We start from the raw sequence: 15,473 nt of genomic DNA on the forward strand, positions 1-15,473 counted from the left end.
TGAAATGATTTTTGAAATCATCAGCTTAATTCCCTAATGGCAGTTAAAAAGGCAAGTGGAACACAAGAAGAAATAATAAGCAAAATAGAACTATGCCACTGTGCAAGTCTGTGGTATGTATTTACACTCAACACTGTAATTCCAGTTACTCCACCTCAAAAGCAAACACAAAGATACAACAGAACATACAAATACAGAGTGGATAGGAGAAACAAAAAAAAAGAACAATTATGCACTATTTCTTATTGCATAAGACAAGCAAAAAGAAACACTTCCTACTGCATGCACTGAACTGGTACTACCTTCATGGGAAGATGATTATCAAAGCAAGAAATATGTTTGAAAGGGACCTAGAGAAATAGAAAGTGAGTCTGTTGGCAGTAATTTATATGAATAGCAAATTCCTAAGGAGTAATTTTGATTGCTAGGTGCTAGGAGAGTTCACCAGGCTCACACTATGCTTGCCCTTCTTGGGCACTGTCCCCAAATAACATCTGCTCCAACTGCTGCACAGAGATGGTTAAGACAGATGGATCTTTGTTCTGACCCATTATAATCATGCATATCCTTTAAGACAAAAAAGGAAGAAAGAGATTATAATGAGGTTATAACTCCCCCCATTCRTTTGCTGAATATTTCTTTATTGTTTTAGAAAACAGAGAAACAAGCATGGAGAAGTATGAGCTACACAGTGTCTTCTAATGCTGTTACCTAATAAATTTATATGCATTTAAAAGACATTGGAGAGGAAGAAAAAAAATGTAGTGTGTTAACTGTGAACAGTTATCTTTCCTTTTCTCTTCCTTTGTGGGGAAAGAAACAATCTGCGTGAATTTGGCTAAATTCCTCTTCCCAGTAAGAGTTACAAAGCCAATCACAAAAATAATGGATCAGTGCTGTAAAACATGTATTTCTATTACATCACTATTTCTATTACAAGTATTCAGCTCCAAAAGGCCATCTTTATTTATTTTTTAACTTGATACAAAATATGAGAGCSAATTCCTAATTATCAGACAGGCTAAGTTGTTAACAAGTCCCACACAAAAGGATGAATATATATATATATATAAATAAAAGTCTCTCAAAATTAGAGCTTCTTCCAGAAAAAAAGGTGTTTTAGAAAAATATAACATAATATAAGATGATACAAAATATAAGATGATGACAACTGTTAGTCACTAACTAATTACAGAAATAATTTCAAGGGTAAGGCACAATGGAAAATAAAAACATAAATACTGGGAAACAAGGAGGCACAAAGGGAGGGAAATTCTTCAAAGGGCTGCAACAGAAATAAATAATACATTACTAGCAGGACTTAAAGTTTTCTATAACTTTGCTTGCTTACAAAATACAGAGGAAAAATATGGTATTAATTTCAAGGCCATTCAGAGGTCACCCAAATCATCCCAATACAGAGAAGGAACCAGAACAGCCAATTTATCAGCCAGAATGAGTATATTTGGAGAGAATAGCAGAACACAAACTCCGCTCCTTAGAAGTTTTTGAAATTCTGACTTTTTTTTTCCATTGTAAACTAAAACCAGAACATAATCTTCAAACACTCCWGCAAAAACAGAATTGTGTAACATCTAAAACAGGAAATCATTTCTACAGCACAGTCTTAAAGATAGTAAATACAAAAACTAAATTTCATTTAGGCAAAAGTCTTCTGAATAAGAATTTTTGAAAATTTTATTAGTGTCAGTATAAATAAAAAAACCAGAATACGCAGTTACATATACTTTTCCTCTATAACCACAAGTTAGCATGATACCAGAAATAAAAGAATCACTGAATTGTAGAACCACTCAATCCAGTTTACTGATTTTCCACCACCTCCAACAGAAAAGCAGCATTTTGTCATACCATTCTATGATTCTATGAAACAAGACAAATGGGGTCGTGCATTAACTGGCCAGTCAATTCATTAGTGCTGCACAAAGTCAAAAGTCCTTCAGGACATACTTAGAACAGGTAATATGTAGAACATGTCACACACACACACGATCTGTCAATGGCACCGTTAGTAATAACACGATACATTTTTCCTTTGAATAGAAATTTTCTGTATTTGTTGTAGCAAGAGGCATGTGTACAAGGTACTCTTGATCATCATATCAAAAATCAAGTAGTAAACAATTTATCAGCAAATGTTCCAAATAGTAATATGAAGTTACAATCTCAGAACAGTGACTGTCAGTACTGGAGAAAATTCATTATCAATTTCTAAGGAGTAGGAGGATGTACATATTCAGTAATGAAACTCTGCTTCACTGAATTATTTTTAAAGACTTTGGTTGTTCTAAATACTCTTAAATCTTAAGACAGACATTACAACTTAAGCTGTTCCAGCAAAGCCAAGCTTGTTCCAGCCGAGTAATTCTACTACAATATCTGAAGTGTTGTGTTTCATAAAGACGACCTTAGAGTAGGCTTTGGGAAGTAATGACAAACATTCAGCACTGTAAACACACGAATTTTTTTCTTGCTTAAGTAGTGTTCTRTATTTGTAATTTTCCCCAGAATAAAATTTAGAATTTGAAAAGTCATCTACGCAGGCACATCYTCAGGACTGTCTCATTTACAAGCTTAATGCTACTTCCCTCCCCACCCCCACCTCTGACAAAATCATAATGCACTAACAGTTACTGAGTCTGAATCAATGCGTCTAGACTATTAAAAGGCCTTTTCCTGTCTGCTGCCAGAAGATTATGCAATCCAGCGGTTTGCCTGTAATTCGCAGAGCTAGCCTTATATTTAATCATTGGAGATCACAGGGGAAAATAAACGAACAACTTGCAGTCACTTTTTGAACCAGCTCCTTTCTCAGCGAAAGCATGAACAGACTCAGACTCATAGTATATATACTCTAAGGGATGAGACTCAGAGAAACTCAAACTCTTCAAGGTTAAGCCTTGCGTGAATGCTGCCCAAGTATTTTTTAGAATTTGCAGCTTATTTAACAGGATGCCTCTCAACAAGCTGCAATCATTTAAAGGTTACAATAAAATCAGAGGACAGCAAGTCCTCTACTACAGTGAATGCACTCATGTTAAGAAATTTGCTGCAATGAAACAGTTCTATCAACTGGTACAAGAGACTAAATAAAACTCTGGTGATAATTTAACAAATGTTTTCAGGGTCATCTTTAATCACCTCTCGTCTATCTCCTGCTTCTAGTACCAGTGTCTGGGAGCAGAACAAAGGAGGAAAATTCCTTCCTGTTTGGTCCAGTGACAGTCAGCAAATAATGATAACACGCAAGTCTACTTAAACACTACATTCCTTAGAAGTATAGTGCTTGACTGAGTCAAGGCAGACTAAATTAAACAAGGGAGAGGAAGGCACTGYCTGAAGAAACAGATTCCCCTTGGAGTACACAGTCATTTTCACATCTCCTATCCACTTGTAGCTCATGGTGCCATGACTTCTAACAGGTTTTTGTTTCCAAATGAACTAGTAGCACATGGTTCTTTGGCAGCTTTTCCTAGCTCAAAATCCATACCCTTAGCTTTATGAAGGACTCCCAGACTCGCCAAGTACTCAGATAAGGGAGATTTGGGCTTAGCTAGGGTAATGAACGCTGTCTGATTATACGTTTGAGTCCGGAGATTTTTGCGTATTATAAAGCCCACAGAAAACCTCTGTTTCAACACTGCTTTAAACTGGCACAGATATCTTCATCCCATATATTTCAGTATTTAGGAACGATAGAGAGAAAAGCACATAAAACATCACTTCCCAAGCTCATTAACTTAGATATGCTCCTTTTTTATACCAACACAGAACATCTTGCCAAATATGCTGTCACAAAACGCTACCTCCTCTTGCAGCCATTTCCCACTCACAATCGACTAAGCTTTTCTCGCTTTCTTCAACACACAGAATTCAAATGAGAGGCTTTCACTTTTTCTTACACCAACTTGGCTGATTGTTCAGTATCCCAGTTAATTCATAGGATGGCATGTGTTTCTTTGGGACTGAACTCCGCTATCACTGAGCATAYGGGATGCATAAGATGACATATCTTCTATCCACTTTGAGGGGAAAAAGATCTTTTTCAGTTCTTTTCACATATGCATACAGTACTTAAGTGATATGAACAGAGTTATCCATAAAAAGTCATATTCAGCATCTACACTGATGGATTTATTTACCAATTCAGTGCTTCAAGTATCAAAAAATACTGGGAGCGTGAACCATCTTTCAGAAGACTTGCATCCTCCTGTATSAGAAATGTTTCATTCATAAGCGTGTCTAGCTTTTCCCTGCATTCATAGGATTTTCATTTCTTAAATGGAGATATTCACAACCTCTCTTCTTGGCTTACAGAAGACATGCATTTAAAAATGAGTATTACAGTTTTCTTTATTTATAGCTACATCTATAACCATATATGCATTTGTTATGATTCAACATAGGTCATAGCAATCATTTTACTACTTCTCCAACTAACCAGGCATCTGGAAATRTTACTGTCCTCAAACGACTGTACAAAAAAAATCTAATAATTTTATACATATAATTCAGTATTTTATGTTTAATTGCTAATATTTTAATATATTTAATTAACAATTTACGATTAACTTCATTACACTTTTGCATCTGATAGTAATAACAACCATATGCAAAAGACTAAGACATGAAGCGTCAGGTGGGAAAATTGTGTTGAGAGCTTACGCGGGGGGCAGAGTATGATGCTATTAAGAAATTTTTCTCTTAAATGTGAGGAGAAGGCCAACTGACTCCAAAGCTCCACTTCTAAGACAGGACTCTTCAGAATCAAAGATATGAATGAAAATCCCAAGAAGCATATACATTATATCCATACAGTTAATTGAATTTCAGTTTTCATGTGGTGAAGGGCAAAATGGCAAAATATGCTCTCTGAACATAATCTTCCTAGCAAGCCACATCAGCTTACAGAACTGTAACAACATTTTAAGAACACTACAAGAATTCAAGGTGGATTTTACAGACCCACAGAAAAGGTACACAYGGCACGTTGAAAGCTGAAATTATGATATGGAGATTAAGAAAATAAGACACAGTCCTGTCACAGAAATTTGCTATCTGAGAACCGTTATGAGAGCTAAATACTGAAATCAGGTATCCTTATCTTCCACCACTAGCTTCTGCTAAGGCAGGACATCTGGATCGACATCTGACCAATGGTTCTGATGTGACAATGTTCTCARTCAGAACCTCCTTCTCCAAAAGGAAATAAAATCTGGGTCCCAAATGTTTCATGTATAAATCTAAAGAAAAAACACACAGCAACTCTGATATTCAAAATAAATCTAAGAGGAAAAAGTAAACCCCTTTTCAAGAATGGTCATCTGCTTGTTTAAGCAGAATTTTAAAGCCCACTTATCCCACTATTAAGATCAGGTTTTCCTAAGGTCATAGATTTACAAGCAGGACCTCCAAAAACTAAAGTGGAAGGCACAGCAGCCTATCTGTCCTAAATTGTTTTAAACCTTAACAAGTATGTATGCAAGCAAAATGAACACTGGTTGCCATTCTGCAGTTTTTGATCATGCTGAATGGCAGCTATTACCAAGTTAAAGTCAGCACTTTGACTCTATCACTCCTGCCCCTACTAGGGTAACTAAAACAGGGTGAAATACGAGCAGCATAGATGATTTCAAGCATTTCCATATTTACCATGTAAATAAACATAAAAATCTGCTCTAATGGCTCACCTGTATAGTCTTAAGGTTTTTTTTTTTGTTTGTTTGTTTTTTAATTCTGCCAGAAGTCTGCACAACAAGGGTCATTAAAAGGCAAAGACTAAATATGTTGCAATGACAACAATCTTCAACGGCACATGAAAAATGGAAACAATGGCCAGTGTTTCCTTCCTACTAGTTACAGCAAAGTGAAGTGAGAAAAAGGAAAAACAAATTTATTTCTGAATRAGAGCATACAGTGACAGGGTAAATTTTTAATATTTCCACAGAACTTACAAAATGAAAAAGCAGATGTAGCTAACTAGAATATTCAGACTTAACAAGGAACACTGAGAGATGCCTGAAAGATAACAAGGAGCTTCAACAATTCCTTTCTCATCATGGAACTAAATACAGAGACAGGCTCTGACATATGGACACCCATATGCTTTATTATTATGGTTTTACTTCTGAGTCACTACATTCCATACTCTAAATTATCCTCTTAAATGTTCCCCTCTTTTTTTTTTTTTTGCACAATCAATATAGCTATGGCTACATGTATCCTAAACTGGATTAAAATCCATTCCGCATAGTTTACTCTATCAAGAGTCAAGGGGAAAGTCAGATGGATTCACAGTCTCCAGGTAAGCTTCATCTTTAAGATAYACAGCACATAGAATTTACATATGAACACTGAAAAACCACTGTCCTGTGTTTACATTCAGTAATTAATCACTGCAAYTAACCCACTCTATCATACAGATATAACAAAAGAGAAGGAAAGAGTATTTAGTCATGAAAACTATTTGTTAAAGGACAAGCTTAGCCAGGTATCTGCTTTAAATATTTTTAAAAATCAAAGTATTGACAAATACCTTCTTCTTGAGGTCCCAGATTGACAATTAATGAAGCTCTTGTGTGAAACTGAACAAGCAGTTCTCACTTCAGATTATCTGTATTTGAGGAGTATTTATTATCATTGCAATCAGATACTTAAACATGCAATCTAAGATAGTCCARGACTATGATTAGACTATTAACTCCAAATATTTTCTATGACAACAAACAGTTTTGAAAAATGATGGTTTGTATTCATAAAAGTACTTCTAAGTTTTTCACTTTCATGCAGTAGCACAAAACTATTCAGCAGCAATCAGTATGAYTGTCAATCAAAACTGCAACCATAACCAACTGCAACCAAAATCCAAGTCAATCTGAGCCTTTAAAAATTACAGAAAGATAAGAAAAACAAAAATGGATCAGACCAGAGGTCCATCAAGCCATTATCCTGTCTCCAACCAGGCTGATCAAAATTACTGCTGTCCTAAAGAACATATGAAGCCAAGGACTCCACCCTCACACTCAGATTCATCACTGCCATCTTGGTCATAGTGGTGCYACTAGCTTTGGAAACCACACTTTTTTTTTTTTTAGTTCACCTAAACCAAATGATGTCAACTTCTCCATCCTTTCACTGAGCTCTTCTCCATATAATCATATCCAAACATTCCTCTTTAAGTAATACTATATTTTTATCAGACATCCGTAATTAGTTCCATTACTATTCAAGGCTGAAAACTGCCCTGTAGGAAAAGTTTAAAATTAGTATAGAATTAATATAAAATCATCTTAYCACATATTGTTTTAAGGGATGGCAAACCACTATTATGAGAAGCCAACCTACCATTTCATAGTAGGTTGTCATAACAACTTTATTTAAGGAACTAGGACTGATTAAAATACTTTGTAGACTAAGTTATGGAGACTGGATTCCAAGTTCTTAAACAACTAGGAAAAAGAAATGGCAAAGAAGATCTAACTGGTGAATGCAAATTTAAAGTAACCTTTATCACAATTAGCACGCTTCAAAGATCTTCACCACCGTCAGTTTTGTTTGCATTAAGACTAGAAATACTGACCTAATGTCCAGTTCTCCACACACAGTGCAAAAACAAAGCCAGCAGTCTCCAAAGCTTTTTTTTTTTTTTTTTTTTTTCATGAAACTCTAGGAGAAAGCTTTCCTGTTGAGCTACTATTTAGCTGCCATACTGAAGCATGGTCTTAGAGAGACCTCTTCTGAAACATTCCCAGAGAACTCTCAAAGAGCTTGAAATCTTCTGACACAATTCACTGCCAATTCCAAATTTTGCCASCACTAATCTATCCTCAACTAAGCCTATAGTAAGATTAAAATAATCACTAGGTCATCCCACCCTCCCTCTTACCAAATAGAAATTATTCTTCCCTGTCTCATCATTTTATCTTAAAATATCAGCTGCCAGTATCACCTGGTAAGAATTCCCTGAAYGGTCTGTTTGCTTCTGTTGTTTTTGAATGCAAGAGAGGGTAGAGATTGCATCATATCAAGAACATTACCTTAAAATGGTTGTCTTTAAATGGCGAAGACTAAAAATACAGGAGTAGAAAGTTAAAAGCACAGATGTCCCCTCATATGCTTAGTGAAGGGACATAAAATATCAACAGGCAGTAACCAAAAAGTACATTGATATTAGAGGAACCAGAATGTAACGCTACTGGCATCTTTTCCCCCTCCTGATTAACACATGGAAACTCCTCCCCATGGGCATTAGAAGTCCAGATGTTTTAGAAGGGCATCACAGATCACTTGGAGCAGAGGTACAGAAATTCCAAGGGACTCCATCTTCCAGCATGAAAGTAGCCGACATGCTGTAAACATGTAATTTAATTTTGACAGGCAACAAAAATTTCATATACTGTGGCCTCTAGAGTTCATGCACTCTGTCTATGGCTAAACAACCTCTTGCTCAAATCTAAAGCTCATACAGCGACTAGCTGCAGAAGTACTTCAGTTCAGTGGGAACCTGCAACAGACATATTAAACTCTCTCCCCCAAAGAAAAGGTTTTCCCGTTCTACCAGGACAACAACTTCTCCCAAATTTGTAAATCAACTTACAGTTTTCTTTTATAATTCACAMGGGTTCCCACCTATGTTCTTTATGCCTTTCCTGCCACTTTCTTTCCCAGCAAGACTTAAACTAAAGAAAGAAAATGCAGATCAACTTTTTTTAGATTAAAACACAAGCTCAAGAATAACTCTATGAGCCTAAGTGCTTGAGAGGAGCCAATAACGCACATTTTACAACAAAATCAAAGGGAACAGCCCACTCTGAAAGTATATTTTGACAATAAACTGCACAAGTGGCTGACGGAATGGATTTCACGAGGTGCAACAACTATTCCCTAGTTAATATGGAAGCTCTAGAGATCATTAAACTTTACATCTCTATTAAGCACAAAAACTGCTTCTAGACTTACTTTGCAACATTAATATAGGGTATATATTTATTAACTTCTTAGTTAGGAAATACAAGATGACCAATTTGGTTATGGAAGAAAAGGCAGAAAGTTCAGTTTTGCAGCCTTTCATCTGGATATACCAATTAAAACTATGTTTTCCTTCTCATAAAKGTGTTCCTTCTCTCTTGTTCAAGTTGTGAGTTAATAAATTAGTTTGTTTCTATTCACATAGGCATTTCACTTTGCCTACTTCTTACTAGTATTTCAAATGCTAAAACAAGCATCACCTAAGCCAAAAAGTACTTTTGTACAGAAGTACAAAAATAGCTGATTTGTGGCTGGGGAGGAGGTTGTTTTGTTTTTGTTTGTTTGTTTGTTTTTTTGCCTCGCACTAATAGCTAKGGCAAAGCAATGCAGTAAGCTAGTACAGAAAGATTTCAGGTAAATATAGTCCTGACTACAAAGAAAAGTAACTAGTCAAGGAAAGTAGCACAGAACCAGCGGCATCYACAGAACAGAAATACCGTTTAGTTCATTAAACTTCCCTGCTTTCATTTCTCTACACTTGTTACTCAGCAGTTTTAAGCAGACGAATAGCAAGGTAAAGAACAACCGTCTATCCTGGCATCCTCTTCCATAAAACTGGTAACTTCCCACCTAAAATAAAGGGGCTTATATTAATAGCATTTGTTTTTACTTGTCTTTTCATGTCATATTGTCAAATACCTCAACAGGAAAGGGGTATGGGCCACACAGTAGAAAAAAATCAACTAGCACCTAACAAGAAGACCTGATACACAGATGGACTGCCTGAAGTTTGTGCCCAAATATGCCTGGCCTTTATGTTTCCACAAACCTGAAATGATTTTCAGAAGTTTTAGGAAAGCTGAAGTCTTATTTCACAGTACTTTTTTCCTCAGGTTGGCAGGATCATTTAAAAGAGCCTCCGCAAGGTAAAAAATATCCTCAATTCTTTTGAAGGAGCATATAACTTCTGACTACTTTAAATGAAGTTTATCATACAAGAACAACCGTATCACTGGTTTGATATCTGCAAGGAAAACAAATTAGCAGTAACATTCAAGGTGATGGAAATTAGCTGTAACATATCCACCATATCAGAATGCTCACCTGCTGGTTTCCCAGTCTTGATCATCCTTATCTTTTTCTTCTTTGGCATCAGAATTGTGTGGGTGTTTCTGCACAATCCGCATCCCACCAGCTTTTACTGCAGCAAAATTTAAAAACAAACAAACAAAAAAAACCACAACAAACCTAAGTTAAATCAGTATAAGGGAAGGAAGGAGAACCTCAGAAAAGTTTTAAGGATGACCTCCTCCCACTCCCCCTTCAATTTTTGCAGAGTAGTTTAATAATCATGGTTTGGAAAGTGAGMCAAAACTGTTTAAAATTGGCAAATCTGTGGAGTAGCTATTTCAGGACCATGTCTCCCATTCTCAGTAACTTCATGTCATCTGACAACTAGCTGCTCATTTTACCACTTGTTTCCAATATTACTTTAGAAGGTTCAACTCTTGTAACTCTCACTGCTATTAACTTGTCACAACCAGAAGAAGAAAAAAAAAAGGTTGTGGTTTGCGTAGCACTGCAAAAGGCCACAAAATGGAATGTTAAATACTCCTTTAAAACAGGAAGGGCTGAACAACTTCACTTTCATAATTTCAAATCAAAAAATAGAGCAACAACAATACTATTTATACAGAAAAGTACTTCATGAACAGTGTAATAAAAAGCAAAATTCAGGAGACCTTTTAATTTGTACTGCATTGTTTTTTATTTTGCAAAATGTAAGGATTTACTACAACTCAAATCCTTGTCATGATTTAGTTTTAGAAATGATGTAAGCAGAAAAGCATTCCTTTGAAACACAGAAGTGAGAAGTGAAAGTAAATCCACTAGATTCATTGCTTATCCCCCTACTACGTGAAACACAAAACAGGAACTAAGCCTGGACTCCAAATCTGCAGCAACAAATAGAGCTCTACAGGCAGACTGCTCTTGATCTGCTTTTACATTTTCAAGTTTTAATATTTTAGGCTCCTGTTTGCTTCTACCCCTACTCTATGTGATCACAGCACAGTGGTGGATATAAGATGATGGCATCTCCCTTGCTAACCAGGTGAGTTACGCTCCAATCAGCAACTCCGTCAGCAAGCCACTAGAGCAGGCAGGTGTCAATATTTAAGATGCCTACAGACATGTCACTTTGTGTTTCATATTGCTATGACAGGATAAGCCTGCTGACAGCCTCAGCAGAGATGTCATGGGCTGAGCAAACGCAACACCAGAAGTGGGTGACTCAAAAAGAGTTGAAATGGCTTGTTAGCAAGGCTGGGGCAAGCTCACACTCCTGACAGTCCTTTTGTACCCATCCACAGAGGAATTAAAGCACTTTACAGCAGTTCAATACTATCTCTGAAACCTAGAAATAAAAAAAGTATACAGGTTTCATTAGTTCTTAATCAGAGGAGGAATGGAAAAGATACTCCTGTATATAACTTTTATAGCCTGTATCAGGGAAGGAAGCAAAGACTATTTAGCTAAAGAAACTGCCCTAAGAGCAAGAGACAGCTGCTTGGCCTGTTAAAGATTAAAATCTCTCTCAAAAAATTAAGTGACATTTGAAAAGAAAATCTTGATTCAACAGAGTAATTAACAACASACAAGCAACAGACAAAACCAAAGAAATATGCTTTACAGCCTATCAAAAATGTATCACTTAGCATGCACTGACCCCCCCACATATATTAATCATTTTTAGATAACCTTTCCAGCATAAAACTTATAATACTTAAATAGTGAGAAATGATTCACATGGGACGGGAAAAGCCAGAAAGCTTAGGCAATATGTAGTATTCAGTATGAAACGTAATTTTCAAGGTGATGTGAAAATAAAAATTCTTGTTAATCTTTTCTGATGCAAACTCCTTACAAAATCAAGTTTGTTTATAAGAGCAAACACTTCAAGTTCTATTATTTGGCATCTTGTTCTAACATCTCAATTTAACTTAGTTAATCAAAGCGATTATAYGTCCATAAGCCTTGCCAACAAAACTGAAAAGATTACAGATCTACAGCAGGGATTTCTTTTTAATCCATCATCTGATGAGACAGCATCAACTCGCACAAACAAATCCTAAAAATCCTTACTCACAAGAGTTTTTACTTTCCTGATCTTCATTAGTTTTCTTTCCTTATCTTCATTAGTTTTATTTATATTAATTTAGAAATTCGACATCATTGCACAATTAGTCCACGTTACTTCCATTTCAGTTTGCTTTTTGTGGAAGGTGCTGGTTTGTAAGTAACACTTCTGGACAATGCACGTGCTTCCACATTGCAGTTTTTCACCATGTAATACAAAACTAAAGAACAACACCCACTGATTTACCACTAACCCTCCTGGTCTAAAATCCCTCTCCTCTTACATTATATATCATCAGGTCACTCCTTCTGTATCACCAACAGAAAGATCCTGTCAAAATTTAAAGATTTTTCTTTCTGTACGTATGTAAAATTAATGATTAGAAAAAACAATTAAATGGCATAGTAGTCAATGACCAAWGCTGTAAACAGCATAATCTTGCATATGATTTTTTTTCACTAGTATCTACTACCATAGTAGAGTCAGAMAAAAGTACATTAGCGCGTAACTGAGCAATCTTTATTAATCCAGGATTACTGTGCATACTTGGGAAATCAAAAAAAGCATCCAGCAAACAACTATAGTAATAATTTATATCTGAGAACAAAAGTGAAATCCTACATCCTGTCAATACAGCTGAGATACATCTATGCACCTCCGCCATTGCAAAGTTATATCCAAGCTAGTTTCAAGAGACTTAGCTTACGGAGAGCAAGAATATCCTTGCAACATGGTTCACTTCCCTTTTCAAAAGTTTTCAACCAYGCTACACTACTTCAGCATAGGAGAGAGAGAGTAAACTGATGAATWACATCCCCAAAGCTAAAAGAAAAATTCATTTTGTTTGTGAGATTTTCTTGGACTGGGAAGATTCATCTATTTGTAACCTGTCTAGTTTCTACTACATAATTTGTAGATGCTTATCACAGTGATTCTGGCAGTTAAAAGACATTTTTARAAGAATGTGAGTTCAAATTTTATTATACTAAATCCTTCACAGAGTAGAAAGAGGATTTAAATAATTGAGAATTCACCTTCCAAAACAAYTGCTGTAAATTAATGCCCAGAAGAGGCAGACATCAATAATTATATCAGAATTACAACCAAAACTCCTTTACTGACAACAATAATGCTGTGGGTCTCTGAACAGAATTACATAGAGAGTTGAAGTGGGACCTGTGTTACAGGAGGGAGAGAGATGGTGAATGGCTTCACATGAGATCTGACAAGAGAAGACATCAGCTTCTCAAGTATGAAATGCATAGCGGATGACTTAAGTACACTCAAGAAATTGAGAAGAAAAACAGTAAAACTTTGCTTGCTCAACTATTGATCTTAATTTTGGTTTTTCATTATCATTGGTCATATTCTACCTAAGAGGCAAAGTGGTTGGCTTTTTTGTGCTGTGAACATTGACCTCTGTTCTGCTCTAAAGAGCATGACTAATGCAGATAACCTTTGGAAATCTAATAAACAACTCAATATCTGGAGTGCCTGGGATTGGTAGACATTCTCATTACTGTTCTTCCACAGCTGTGCTTTTGGGGGGACTGTACCTGGTTTCTGAGACTTAATGCTGAAATAAATCATACCAAAGCACAGCAATYTGAAGCACTAGGTATCTTCTATGATTCTACAGAAACATCTGAACTCCACAACTGCTCAGACCTAAGCTTAGTTTGACTGAGGGCAGGTAACCTTGTGGCCTGAGGCTTTCTGGGCAACCTTGAAGATTTTTAAATGACCCCCCAAAAAAGATAAAAATTAAAAAAGGACAAAAGCATTTTAATGAGTCTTTTGCAAAGCTAAACTATTAACACAATTGYCTTTCTTCATGTATCCACTGTACCTATTAGAAGAAATGAGTACTTAAAAACATAATTACACAGGCCTCTAGAGTGACTGCAAGCTACACAAACCTACCTGGCACTGTTTTATACATACACTTATAATGTATTATACATACATTAATCTTACTGACAGATGGATATTTAAAAGGGCCACAACTTAAGTTCTGTTAAGTTTCAGAATGGAGTTTAAAGACACCTCAAGTACTCTGTTACCAGCCTGAGGTCTCAAGGTTTCTTTCCATTTCATTATCCTTTCTCTTTTCAAGTGTTTTTCTTGTCTTTTTTCTATGTGAAAGATCAATGTGCAGAGGAAGCTTACAGACTGCAAGCAGTTAGTAAGGCTGGGGCTAATGGCACACATGAAAAACAATGGATTTTTTCAGTTCTGATTTAATTCTATTTTTGATAGTCTAAGTTTTTCCTATACTTTATGTATGCAGTTCATACTCAGTCRGGTGAGACACATCCTCATTACAAGTAGGTGTCTACTTAACTGTACGCATAACTTTTTTTTAAGAATTCCTGATTTCTATTTTATTAAAACTTATCTGCAAACTGCCATATGGCCTTACACTATTATCCATGAATCTAGAATGGCTTGGGATAGAGGACTAAATCCAGGCTTTAGCCTCCAGGGTAAACTTAATCTGCCGTTAGTCACCAGGTTTCTTGCGGATTTTTGAAGTGTTAAAGATCAAGGTGCCACAGAGCCACTTTTCTCTGCCACCCTGTTCACAAGCATCCTCTTCCCCAAATGACTTGAAGACACTGTCAAACGTTTGCCCCGCTGGAAGATGAGACGGACCCCTTCTGCAGATGAAGCTCCAGAAGCTGCTTTCCAAGTCTTTGCAGTTCGCTTTACAACACACAACTAGTTATTAAATCTCATCAAAGCATTCGAAAATAATATTAACCACTATGTGAATTAATTTTAGCCCTTTTTTGACTGAAACCGCAGCAACGAAAAACGGACAGTACGCGCAGGAGCGACGCCGCGGGCGGCACCCCCCCCCGCACGGCCAGGCGCCCCCGCGCCACGAGGGCGGCAGAGCGGCTCCCGCCCCGACGAGGCCGCAAAACGCAGCTCCCGCCCGGCGCCCGGCTCGGCTCGGCTCGCTCTCAGCGCCCGCCGCATCCTGCCCCGCCGCCCGCCCTCTCCCTTCCCCCCCCCCCCCTGCGGGAGCGGCGGCAGTACCGGCAGGCGGGTGTCCAGCGCGCGTCTCTGCTTTCTCTTTGGGAGGCGAAGACATGTTCACCCGCGTCGCTGCGGGAGCGGCGGCAGTACCGGCAGGCGGGTGTCCAGCGCGCGTCTCTGCTTTCTCTTTGGGAGGCGAAGACATGTTCACCCGCGTCGCGCCCCACCCCTTGCTCTCCCGGACGGACGGACACGCTCGAGCTCACGCCCCCGCCCGCCTTCCTCGATGCAGGAGGCGCCGCCACCCCGCGCCCGCCCTGTCAACGTGGCCACTCGCGCCGCCACCGCCGCCGCCACGACG

At 37.5% G+C, this 15,473-nt stretch overlaps 1 protein-coding gene across 1 annotated transcript in view; it reads right to left on the bottom strand.

The window, feature by feature from the left end:
• The window catches only part of DAP (death associated protein), a 47,851-nt gene extending 32,615 nt beyond the window's left edge, over window positions 1-15,236 (bottom strand). The window contains exons 1-2 of the mRNA XM_085307072.1: window positions 15,173-15,236; window positions 10,093-10,189 (exon numbers count right to left, since the gene is read on the bottom strand). Of these exons, the coding sequence (XP_085163198.1) occupies window positions 10,093-10,189; window positions 15,173-15,227 (152 nt within the window). The 5' untranslated portion in view covers window positions 15,228-15,236. The remainder of the gene's footprint in view (window positions 1-10,092; window positions 10,190-15,172) is intronic.
• Window positions 15,237-15,473: the final 237 nt, after the last annotated feature.

Source organism: Rhea americana, unplaced genomic scaffold (assembly GCF_003343005.1).
Source record: "Rhea americana isolate MKP2758 unplaced genomic scaffold, rheAme1 scaffold_251, whole genome shotgun sequence".
NCBI lineage: Eukaryota > Metazoa > Chordata > Aves > Rheiformes > Rheidae > Rhea > Rhea americana.